This window comes from Acinonyx jubatus, chromosome A2 (assembly GCF_027475565.1).
Source record: "Acinonyx jubatus isolate Ajub_Pintada_27869175 chromosome A2, VMU_Ajub_asm_v1.0, whole genome shotgun sequence".
Lineage (NCBI taxonomy): Eukaryota > Metazoa > Chordata > Mammalia > Carnivora > Felidae > Acinonyx > Acinonyx jubatus.
The window spans coordinates 86,477,877-86,490,776 of NC_069383.1; the positions used below are offsets into that span (position 1 = coordinate 86,477,877).

Below are 12,900 nucleotides of genomic sequence, written 5' to 3' on the forward strand. Positions count from 1 at the left end.
TTTAATAACAGAATATATATGTGCATACATGTGTCCATTTAGATAGATGTATATATAGGATAAATCTATATATCACACCAAATAATTTACCTTCACACAAGTGAAAAGAACATTAGTTGGGAGTGTAAAAGGACTCCACTTTTACCACTAACTACAGAAATATTAGCACAGGTAAAGTAACCTAACCTCTCTAAACGTGGGCTTCAGCACCTATTAAAGAAAACTCCTAAATATCCCCTTGAAGGACAGTAATGAGAAGCAATGACGTCATGGAGCAGTATCTCCAACCACTATCCAAATACAAATTGTTACGTTCAGTAGAAAAGTAAATCATGTGATAACTAGAAACTTTTGATCCAATTGAGTTGTTTTTCAGAATGAAAAGTAACACTTCAGAATTCTAGATAGATTTAAAAAGAGTCCTAAAATTTTTCTTTCCTTAAAAACTTTTTTTTAACAAAGTATTTGGGGGGCACCTGGATGGTTAAGTCAGTTAGGCATCCAACCCTTGATCTCAGCTCAGGTCTTGATCTCAGGGTTGCGCGTTCAAGCCCCCAGACGGGCTCTATGCTGGGCGTGGAAACTACCTTAAAAAAAAAAAAAAAGTATTTTTATAAAAAGTCTAAGTTTCCTTACCCTTTATAATAATCAAAGTATTGTGTTTAAAAAAAAAAACTTCAAATCTGTCTTATAAAGTGTTCATCTGATTATAGACAGAAAAATTACTTCAATACTTCAACAAATGATAAAGTTAATTCATACATCAGGATCCACAGAATGGAGGCTGCCCAGGTGAGCTGGCCCACAAATCTAAACTCAAGTCAGCCTGCACTTACAGGAAACCCATCAGGGAATCCTAACACACATCAGCCACAATCCTCCAACTCAGCTTAGCTAGCTTACCTTACCCTAAAAACAGGACCTGCTAGCCTTGTAAGAAAATCCCGACCTCCTTCCCAATCACGCACTGTTTCCACATCACCTCTTCTGTGCCCTATAAAATGGACTACTGCAAAAAATGTGTCAGAAAGAGTGCTCCACGACTCCTGAAGCACTGTACTCCCCAGATCCATGGATTTTTTTCTTCCCTTAAAGACATTGAATTTGTTATGAAATTGTGTTATTTTTGTCATTTGACACAAGTAATTCACAAAGAAATTCTACCTTAACAAAAGCACCGAGACTCAGAACAAACAATTTTGAGACGAATGAGTGTGGAACACACCTGACTCTCCGGGGTACAAAGTAGAGAACATGTTCTCCCTTCAAAACCAGTCAAGGACAACAAATGTTCTTGATCACAGAACACCAAAGGCTCTGAAAATCTTTGCTATTTGAGACAATTCAAAATACTGAACTACAAGTCATTTCACAAGCTATTAAAAGATTTTAAGTCACTAAAATATGCACACTATAGGTGCCTCCTCTACAAGAAATTTTTTCCAATATGTAAATAAGAAAGCAAACGGTTTTTTAATGTTTATTCATTTTGAGAGAGAGTGAGGGAGAGAGAGAACCCCAAGTAGGCTCCACGCTGTCAGCACGAAGCCCAACACAGGGCTCAATCCCATGAACTGTGAGATCATGACCTGAGCCAAATAAAGAGTGGGACGCTTAACCAACAGAGGCACCCAGGCACCCCTCTAATAAATAAATATTTTAAAAAGAGAAAAAGATGCTCGCTCACATGCTCTCTCTCAAAATAAACTTAAAAAAAATGTATTAGAAAGCAAAGCTTTGATTAGAATTAGAAACAATAAACAAGGTGAGAATTAGAAACAATAAACAAGGCAGCTTAAGACCAAAGCCCATTTTATTTTTTTTAACGTTTATTTTTGTGAGAGAGCAAGAGAGAAGGGGGGGGGGCAGAGATAAAGGGGGACAGAGGATCCCAAGCAGGCTCCACGCTGACAGCAGAGAGTCTGATGCGGGGCTCGAGCCATGAGAGCATGACCTGAGCCGAAGTCGGATGCTTAACAGACTGAGCCACCCAGGCACCCCAAGACTATAAGCCCATTTTAAAATACCACTTACAGGGGCGCCTGGGTGGCTCAGTCAGTTGGGAGTCTGACTTCGTCTCAGGTCATGATCTCACAGCTGTTGAGTTAGAGCCCCATGTCGGGCTCTGTGCGGACAGCTCAGAGCCTGGAGCCTGCTTCAGATTCTGTCTTCTCTCTCTCCGCCCCTCCCCTGCTCACACTCTGTCTCTCCTTCAAAAATAAACATTAAAAAAAATTAAAATACCACCTACAGTAATACAACTGGAACCCTTAGGATAATCATACTAAAACGGCATGTTATGGCAAATTGAGAAAGCATGCATAAAGAGGTATATTTAATGAAACGACACGGTTATCACCTCAATTTCTTAAAAATAACGCAAATAAGTGCAGTCATCTGTTATAGTCAGTAACACCTGTATGATATAATTACTTAATTGAAAAGGTTGGGGCTGGTGGGAAGGAAAAGACTAACTTGATGGTTAAGAAACTAAGAAGTATATCCTAAACCTGTTATATGACCTTAAGTGCTCATTTACTGTTCCTTAAGCCAAGATTTGAACAAAAATATTCTTTCAAATGTGGCCTCTCTCTCTCCTGTCTCTCTCTCCATCAATCATGCAAAAAGAAAGCTTTTTGTTTTTTAAAGTATAACCCATAAAGAACAGGAATGGAGAAACTGGTCTTCATAGCTCCTGGATAGAAAGGAAGGGGACTGAGGGGGAAAGCACTCTCTTTTACTTCTGACTTCAGTTCTGGTTCCAGCTTTTACTGTACTGAGCTTTCTTGACTTAGAACAGGGTGAATCCCGATAAACCCATCCTGAAGCTGGAACTAACTCAGATCAAAAATGCATCCAACACACCTAACCTACCCAACATCACAGGCCTACCTTGCATGTGCTCAGAACACTTAGTCTACAGCTGGGCTACATCATGTAACACAAAGCCGGTTTTGGAATAAAGGGCTGAACAGCTCATGTATTTATTGACTACTTAAAGTGAAAACAGAATGGTCGTGTGGGGACAGAATGGCTCTAAGTGTGTCGACTGTCCACCCTTGTGATCATAGGCCTGACTGGGAGCCTGGGTACTGCCAGGATCGTACCATGAACATTACCTTGGAACAGTTCAAAATTCAGTGTGGTTTCTACTGAATATGTATGGCTTTTGCATCACATGAAGTTGAAAAACCAAAAGTCAAACCACAGTAAGTCGAGACTGCACTGAATTGTGTAACATTTTTTTTTTTTAAGTTTATTTATTCTGAGAGAGCAAGTGAGAGAGAGCAGAGGAGGAGCAGAGAGGAGGAGCAGAGAGAAGGAGAGAGAAAATCCCAAGCAGGCTCCATGACACCAGAGAGGAGCCCCGACTCAGGGCTCGAACTCACGAACCAGATCATGACCTGAGCCAAGATCAACAGTCAGACGTTTAACTGGCCGAGCCACCCAGGCACCCCTGAATTCTTTAACACTTAAAAAGTCACTATCATTGAGATTCACTTTCTCCATCTGTAAAATGAGAGGCCTGGGCCACACCTGTAAGGCCCCTTCCACCTCCCTGATTCTAACAGCCGGGGGCTGCACCAGAGAGCCTGCTCAAAGCCACAAAAGAGCTGTCCCCTCTAGCGTGGCTACTCCCAAGCCACGTGCCCCTCCCAAGTTCTCCTCCCTGGTAGGAGGTTCCCCTCTAAAGTTAGCTCAGAGGCAGCCACCTTGAGCTAAGGTGGCTCAACAAGGTGGCTCCTGGTCAACAAGGAATAAGCACAGCATTTATCATCTGAGAACAGCAAGGTTAGCTCCTTGGAGAAAGTGTAGTTTCATGGGTTTATCAAGCAGACCAGGAGATTATTTAGAGCTTAAAGTCTTTCAGGAGAGATTTCACAACAAATCTGATAATCAAACAGCCATTAGATTTCCAACCTTATAATAAGATTTCAGATATAATTTGTAAGGGCCTACATACTTAAATCATTCTCAGAGTCATTTACCAAACATGGTGTGAATGTCTACTATGTCTAAATTCTAGCTTTCCAGGTATGGTGGACAATACAAGCCTCTGACCTCCAAGCATTCAGAATCCTTTAGGGGGGAAAAAACATCATAAGCAACCATATAGATTTTGGAGAAACAGGTTTACAGAAGTGTCAGCTATGAACACCAAAAACTATAGTTTTTAGTATAAGGCATTTCCATAAGAACTGGCCCAAATTCAACTGGTAAGGAATACTTTTCCCTATATGCCACGTGGTTCACACAGGAAGTTCTGTGACCCCAGGATCAGGGATGCCAAAGACACAGATAAAAAGGTTAATGACAAAAACCAAACCACTAGTGGGGGTTTTTACAAGGAGGCAAGGCCCAGGGCACTACTGAGGTCAGACCCTGTCCAGCCCATCTCCTGACAGTATAACATCAGGTTCAAAGTGGCATCATATGACATCCCCGAGAGGTCAACTAACAGAATCAAGTTCAAAGGAACTTTGAAATTCTGTAAGTTCAACCCAGTATATTTTCAGAATACTAGGAAGTAGGTAGTAAATTATAAAAGCACAAAAAAAATGGACATAATTAAAATATACTTGGGGTGCCTGGGTGGCTCAGTCGGTTAAGCATCCAACTTCGGCTCAGTCATGATCTCACAGCTCGTGGGTTCGAGCCCCGTGTCGGGCTCTGTGCTGACAGCTCAGAGCCTGGAACCTGCTTTGGATTCTGTGTCTCCCTCTCTCTCTGCCCCTCCTCCGCTCATGCTCTGTCTCTCTCTCTCTCTCTCAAAAATAAACATTAAAAAAAATGTTTTAAATTAAATATACGTGCATCAGTTACCAGGAAAAACCACATTACTAGGAAAAGGAACATAAAAAATTTAAAACATTTTAAAATAAATACTTCCTAGTTTGTCATCTCTGAGTCTTACAGTTTCCTTGTCTGGTGCCCATTCACTGTGATACTGGACAAAATGTACATAAAATGTAGCCTAGTGTCTGGCATACAATAAGCCCTCAATAACAGTAAGCCACTATCTTATTATATTCTAAGCACTTTAGTGGAATACATATTTGATTTTTAAATTTCTGCACTTATAAGATATGACAGCAGAGACTAATGGCATGAATAAACTGAAATGAAACTCTGGAATGTGTTTTTGTTCTTATATTTGAGTAAAAATAAGTCCCAGTCTTCCTGGAATTCATACAACTCAGAACAAAAATGAAACCATGGTTCTCCAAAGGATTCCTATGCAATCCCATAGCCCCTTATGGCCTCAGCAACTCTCTGGATTTACCAGAAGACTTTTCATAAACCTTGAATAGTGTCCTAGCTCTGAAAATAATAATCCTCTCCACCCTCACCCTCCTTATCTCTCTTTCCTGCCCCCAGGGAGAAAAATGTGCAAACTCATAATACTAACAGTGGCCACATCTACAATCAGCACCTTCCCCAGAGCTTGAGCCCATTTACGAGAATTCTTTGGCTCAAAGGACTTCCCACCATAGGAGCCCGTAAAATAAGCAAGCATGGCCAACTTTGGCTAAATGTCCCCCAAAGCAATTCAGCGTCTTGTATCTCTTACCCAAGTGATGACTAATCTCAGTGCTCTGCCACGTCCCCTTCTGGTGGTCAAAACAGGTTATTAAGAAAGGATGTGATCTCCAGTATAACTGATAGAGAGGAGTCCCACGTTGTTACTTAAGTATTTCCAAGCCACCTGAGTACAAAGACTTCACCCTGGGATTCTCAAGGCTGGCTACACATCAGAATTACCTATGAGGGCTGTTAAACTATACCTGAGTTGGGGCACCCAGGTGGCTCAGTCAGCTGGGCATCCGACTTTGGCTCTGGTCATGATCTCACAGCTCATGAATTTGAGCCCCACGTTGGGCTCTGCGCTGACAGCTTGGAGCCTGGAGCCTGCTTCGGATTCTGCCTCCCTCTCTCTCTGCCCCTCCCCTACTTGTGCTCGGTCTCTCTCTTAAATACAAATAAACATTTAAAAAAAATTTAACTATACTTGAAGCTACTGAATCAAAATGTCAGGTGGGAGTTCCCCAGATAGTTTTTAAAAACTCTGTGGGTGATTCCAATATAGGCAGGGTTAAGAACCGCTACTTTGAATTAGTCATTGGCACAGAGGTAGAACAGGCATCTAAGAAGGACCAAAGGGACTTTCTGATACCCCTGAATTTATGCTAGCCTAGCAACTGCCAACAATAAAGCCTACTCTTCCTCCCTGTCCCACACTACAAGTTGGGGGGGGCGGCGCATAATCCCCAAGATGACCACACAGCACGAGGACTGGGAAGACCACAATGCTAAGGACAAAGGTTGATAGGTCACAGACTTGTATTCAGTCCAGCTGGGTCACAAATTTGATTCTGTGCTCCCAGGAAGCCAAACCAAAAGAAAAGGAAACACAGTCAGTGGTGATTCACGCTGCCTATTGTAACCCAAAGTAGCCTATACATAAGGAGTGCCCAATAATATTTACTGAATGAATAAATGAAGAACGGGAGTATAATTGCCTAATTACTCTTCACTAGGACAGAGTTAATTGTTTTTGAAAAGACTTGTTGGGAATCAAAATTATAGGAGAAGCAAAAGTAACCAAAGGACAGTGAGACAAAAAGCCAACAGAGGGCATTCCCACTACTAATTACAGAAAGAAAAACTGAAAAATCCCAGGGAATTCCTGAGGTCTTGAGTTCTATGCTGGTAAAGTTGTGACCTAGCGGTAAAGACTAGAAGATGCCTACCATAAAATCTAGTCCCCTCCCCCCCTTTCTCTTCAGTAACAGAGCCTCAGTTTCACTTATGGTTACTAGCTCTGCGGCACCTAAATGACTACCTTTCCCACCTTTCCAACTAGGGATCAGCCATATTAACGACATTTTGTGATCCAAGCAAAAAGAAGTCTCACGTGATGCTCTGGGAGTCTCCTTAAGGGAAAGGGAGACATTCTTTTTGATTCTTCCTGCATCTTGCTGGCTGGAGCCACTGTGAGCCATGAATATGAGGGCGATTCCTGGGAATGGCACAGAGGTCTAAAACGACTTCAGGGGCCCCCCATAACAAGTCTGGACTTTCCAACTCTAGGCCTCCCCAAACGAATCCCAACTGAGAAAATAACCATAGCTGCAAAGTTCAGGGAAGCTATGAAAACACAATCCTTCATAATACAACCTTCCTAATCCAAACGTGGGTACCCCGAGCAGCAGACATGACCGCTACTGTTTTTTGCCGTACTTACTATGTGCACTTACTATGTGCCACTTTAAATGTATTCGTTATCGCGTTCGATCCTCACAACATTCCCAGGGGGCAGATATTATCCTTATGTTAAAGGTGATGTCACAAAAGGTTTACAGAGTTTAACAGTCTGCATAAAGTGAAAAAGCTGGTTAACAGCTAGACCTGGAGATCCAACCCAAGTTGAATCAGATTCCAAAGTCCATGCTCTTTCCACTCATCATGCTGGATCTGCAAGGAAAATCCAATACATTTATCTAGAACAGATACCAGTTTCAAAGTTAGCAACCTATAGCTAACAGTTAAAGGCTCACAGACAGGCTAGCCTTTTTTTGCTTTCAACATTGTCCTTTTTTGTCCCTTTCAAAGTCAAAAGCACTTAGTAGTTCCCTGATAAGTTCCCTTATAAATATAACTGCCCTAATAATTTTACAGGTAGAGGATTTCAAATGATGTGACCCATTTAATTACTGAACTGTTCTCATTTAAAGTTACACTGTGTGGGTGCCTGGGTGGCTCAGTCAGTTAACCGTCTGACTTTGGCTCAGGTCATGATCTCACAGCTTTTGGGTTAGAGCCCCACGTCGGGCTCTGTGCTGACAGCTCAGAGCCTGGAGCCTGCTTGGGATTCTGTGTCTCCCTCTCTCTCTGCCCCTCCCCCCCTCAAAATGAACAAACATTAAAAAATATTTTTTAAATATATAAAGTTACACTGTGAAGAACCAACAACAAATAATGAATTCTTTTTATATAGTTCTATACTTCAGCCATATAAACAGAAACTACACGAGGCCTTGAAGAGCTTTTCCTTGCCTTGAAAAGATGTCTTTGAGTCCATCCAGCATATAACCACCTAGCATCTTACCCTTCCAACCAAGAAGAATTGTTAATCAAGTTCCATGAAGACACCTTCAGGCATGGGGATCAATGTATCTAGTGTGCCCAGGGCTTTCTCAGTTTCAGCATGGAGAGTCCTACATCCTGAACTTCCTCAGTCCCAGGAAAACCTGGAGGAATAGTCACTCTGCGGCCTCGGGGTACCATATAAATGCATAGTTAGGTCTTCAATAAGACTTGCTAAAAGGTGAGCAGTTGGGGCGCCTGGGTGGCTCAGTCGGTTAAGGTTAAGCGTCCAACTTCAGCTCAGGTCATGATCTCACAGTTTGTGAGTTCGAGCCTGGCGTCGGGCTCTGTGCTGACAGCTCGGAGCCTGGAGCCTGCTTCAGATTCTGTGTCCCCTTTTCTCTCTGCCCCTCCCCACTTGTGCTCTGTCTCTATCAAAAATAAATAAAACTAAAATGTGAGCAGTTTATAGTAAATTGGAGATGACATTATAAAATATGATATTAATATATTTAAGCAGCTAAGCAAAAAGGAATTACAAAGGTCTACATATTCATGCTTAACCAAGAGAATATTGCTGACAACATCAAAAGGTTGTCAAACTCTTCATTGTGATTTATTCAAACATGTCTACCAGCATTCATATTTGCCAGTTAAAAAAACAAGCTGAGAACAGCACATATACAACATGTGTATATAACGAACAGTTCATCTACACATAAAACTGAGACACTATGTGGGCAAAGAATGACAGAGGAATCAACTTCCATCCAAGAATGTTAAAGTACCTCATCTCTGTGAAATGGTGAAACCTAATTTTGAAGTTTTGGCTTTGTGGTTATCATGATTGGCTAAAAACTCTTGCAAGAGTAGAAACAGGAAATCTGCAAATTAAACACGAGGTACACACTTCAGTCCTTTCTAACTTGAACATTCCATGACTCAAGTTCATCACTGTGTGAACCCCTTTACTTTACAGGTGAAGCGAGTCAGGCTGGAGAGTTACATGACATTCAGAGGCTCCAGCTCTGCCTGGTGATAGAACCTGGACTACTTATGAGCCATGCTCTCATCGTAATTATATTTAACAACACTTGGATCAGAAGAGCAATGATCAGAATAAAAAGATAAAGGACACATTTCACCTCATGCAGGATATTTTACTTAGTTTAGCTCATAAACAGATAAATGGGCCTTAAGTTTTTTAAAAAGGGAGTCTAGAAACTTTTCAACTGTCCTTAGTTACTTCAACCATATAATAGCACCATATTCTGAATAAACGCACAGTACTTCTTTTCACAAACTCTCCAGACAAGCCAAAGGAATGAACACAGTAACTTAAGAGAACAAACATCTTTGTAGTTTGAAGAACTACAGAAAACTTTCCAAACCAATTACTGCGTGTTGTCCAGATGTCCTAGCATCAGAGTCTTGTAAGCAAAGCAAACAAGCATCTGACCAGGGTAAGGAGTGTCAGGAACAATCAGGAAGCTTGGTGTTTCTTTATTCTGACAACTTTACTTTCAGAAATAAGATTTCCGAAGAGCATAGAGGTGTACGGGCACTTCCTTTCAGTCAACGTGTTACTATTCCTTAATCTGGGAAGACCCCCAAATAAGATAAACATGAAAATCTGCCTTCAAGGGAAAAAATGGATTGTCTTAGGTAACAGGTACATACGGAGTTATTTCTCAATCACACTTGTGAATTTATGCTGATCCATCTATAAGCCAGTCCTGGGCCTCTTTAACCAGTGATACTGACCATTCACAAACAATAGGTTTAGGGGTACAATCTGTGGCTGTGACGCTGACCAGAGCTTGCTGAGCAACACCACTCTACCTTGGCTTCATTAGCACACCTTTCTGACAAGAGGCAGCAGTGGATACTACTACAGAAGGCCAGAGCTGCTGTGCTAAGGGACCTTGGGAAACCACTAAAACTTCCCAGCTCTCAGTTTCCTGTTTGCATCATCTGTAGAACGACGTTAATAATTTCACACACTGTAGGTCTATTAAGTTAAACTAAAAATACATAAATACATGAAAGGGCTTTGTAAGTCATAGTTATAATACTTATAATACATTATTTCACCACCTGAGTTGGCAAAAGACTATTTCTGACATAACCAAACCAACCCTGGGGTCATAGGAGTTCATACATAATCTATCACAAAAGTCTGTTAATAAAATATTTAAATACACAATAAATAGTTGTAAATTCAAAAGACAAGTCCAGCAAAGCACTAACTATAAAGAGATAGGCAGGCAGAGATAGGTAGAATTCTTCAGTATTATAGCAGTTAGAATGGTTTATTACTTGGGCCTTATGCTAGAAATCACGAGGGATTTTTCTTTAATGCCAATTTTATACATGCTCTCACAGGCCTTCAGCATAAAGATGCTCGCTCATTAACCACTACTTATGTGCGAATATGGCTCCCAAATACTTCTTCAATGCTACCACTTTTTACTTGTGTGCTTTTCAATCTAAAATGCCAGATCAACACAGCCTCCCAGCTATAGCCATATCTTATTTACATAAAGAGTAGAATGGCATGGAAAAACCCACCACATCCACAGCCATCCACCACTACAAAGAAAAAGCAGAATGAAACACCTTCCCAACAGAGACAAAATGTTCCCCCTCAGTTTCCCAAACTCACAAACACCAAAGGAACATAAATAATACCGTTTTCAAACAGAGGATGACTCTATCAACTAAAACATAACCAAAACCCTACGTTGGAATGCTTACATTAAAAGGTCCTTCATACAATTATCCTTGGACTACTTTAAAAATTAAGTTTTGCAATATGAAATCGGTACAACTTAACTTGGAATTGTGAGTGAAAACAAGGTATGAGAAATACATTAAGCATTTTTCCTCTTTTGGAGACTTACCGAAATTCTTGCAGCAGGAAAGCCTGCAGAATCTAACAAAAAATTTCTGAAAATTGGGACTATATTTTCAGTTAACCTAAAACAGTCTTAAGTGAAGTCAATCTCTCTTAAATACACTTGCCCTAATTTCTCTCACAGACCTGATGTTTTCTTGCAACAACATCAAACTATTGTGGGATATGGGTAATCTTTTCCTTTTAAAGATTACATAATTTCTTCCTAAATGGTATTGATGTCCGAGGCTAAATCAAAAACACTAAAGTAGAAATAGAAATGCTAGATATCCACTTTTAAAGAGATTGAAACTGTTTAATTTTCAGAGAGTTGTATCTCAGGAGTGACTCTCAAGAAATTACTCAGAATTATCAAATAGCAAACACTTCATGCTCAGCCCAAGTAAAGGAGGTGAGTCATATTCTAACAGTAAAGGCAAGGACAAGAACTAAATGACTTTTTAAAGGTTAACTTTTCTCATTCTCTTAATATTCTCCAGGTTCGGTTGCCGTGTTGCTATCAGATCGTAGCCCGAGGAAGCATATTTATCTCAACTATCAGCGCCCCAGCGAGTTCTATCCCGGGGGCGGGGGGGGGGGAAGGGGGGCAGGGGGGGACCGCCCGCAATAATACCCAACTTAAGAAACAACCACAGAACACAAAACTCAGAAAGCACCAGCTTCCACCACCCCACCCCACCTTGCTCCTTTCTTCTGCTATTCCATTCGTGGTTCATTTTCAAGACAAAAGCAAAGAAACCTGTTGGAATGAAGTTTTCAAAGATAAATACCCTATATGAGGCAGAAATAAGTTGCTCTAAGAATGCTGTCGACCCATTCATTTACATACAGCCACAGAAAATACACCCACATGTATTTCGATCAGCGAAGATGTGACCTGGTGATTTGAAGAGAAGATGGGATCTAAAACAAGTCCCAGAGACGGCTACTTTCCCAAGAGAAAAAAAAATAATAATGTGGCTCTTCACCCAGGCAGCTTCAGAGACGCGGGCTCCGCAACTCTAGAGGTGCAGAAATTCAAACGAACGCCTGCCGCTCACAAGTACAGCATCTCCAGGACGAGGCAGGGCTCGGCCCCGGTAATCCCACCCACTGCGCGCTCCACTTCGCCGAGCAGTCCAAACGGCCCCAGGCCGGGGTGTGCTGGCTGCCCCACCCAGAGGCCGAGGGGGAAGCGAGCCGCGAAAAAGATACGCGGGCGGGAGAGCGAGCGGGAGCGCGGAGCTCCGGGAGCTACAGCTCTAGGCGGCAGCGGGGCGGGCTCACCTGGCGCGGGGGGCGGCTGGGCGCGCGCGCCGCCGCCGCGGCTCCCGGGCTGCGGGCCACAGCGCCCCCGTGCACAGCACCCCCGCGCGGCGGGAGGGGCCGCGGCGGCCGGCGCCCGGGTTCCGCCGACCCCGGCCCTGGCGCGCCGGCTCCGCCGAGGGCGCCAACAGCTGCAGGCAGCGCCTCAGCGCTCGTCGCCTCGCCATCCCGGGGGCGAGCTGTACCCACAGGCCGAGGCGAAGTTCTCTCCACGTGGGCTGCTCACTCACTCGTTGTGACCTTTGAATCTGGCAGCTCTGCCAGCGGTAGCCCCCTACGGGCCGCCGCTCTGGCCTTTACAAGATGGCCGCGCCCGTGGACCCCAGTGCCGAGGCCATCTTGGTAAAAGAGGCGCCGCGGGGCCCGCGCTTAGCGCCCCCTCGGCCGGCCCGCACCTCTCGAACACTCTGCAGAAGCCTTTTTTTATACAGGATTGGTTACCCTGACCTAAATCAATAGCCAACTTTCAGATGCATGAACACGTTCCTAGACACCGGCCCTAATTGCTGAGACTAAATGGGATTTAGGTGGCATCTCACAGCCGTTGCAATTGTAGTAGACAAGCACTTGATAGCAGCATACTTACAACC

General features: G+C 42.9%; 1 protein-coding gene across 5 annotated transcripts in view; it reads right to left on the minus strand.

Moving 5' to 3' along the window:
• The window catches only part of NAPEPLD (N-acyl phosphatidylethanolamine phospholipase D), a 45,630-nt gene extending 32,998 nt beyond the window's left edge, over nucleotides 1-12,632 (minus strand). The window contains exons 1-2 of one of the 5 annotated variants that reach the window (XM_053218588.1): nucleotides 11,856-12,254; nucleotides 477-587 (exon numbers count right to left, since the gene is read on the minus strand). Coding sequence is in view for 2 of the 5 variants with exons in the window: in XM_027071732.2 (XP_026927533.2) it covers nucleotides 12,272-12,477 (206 nt within the window). In the remaining 3 variants the exon portion in view is untranslated. The other 4 variants (XM_027071732.2, XM_027071731.2, XM_015069742.3 and 1 more) reach the window with 4 other exon arrangements.
• Nucleotides 12,633-12,900: the final 268 nt, after the last annotated feature.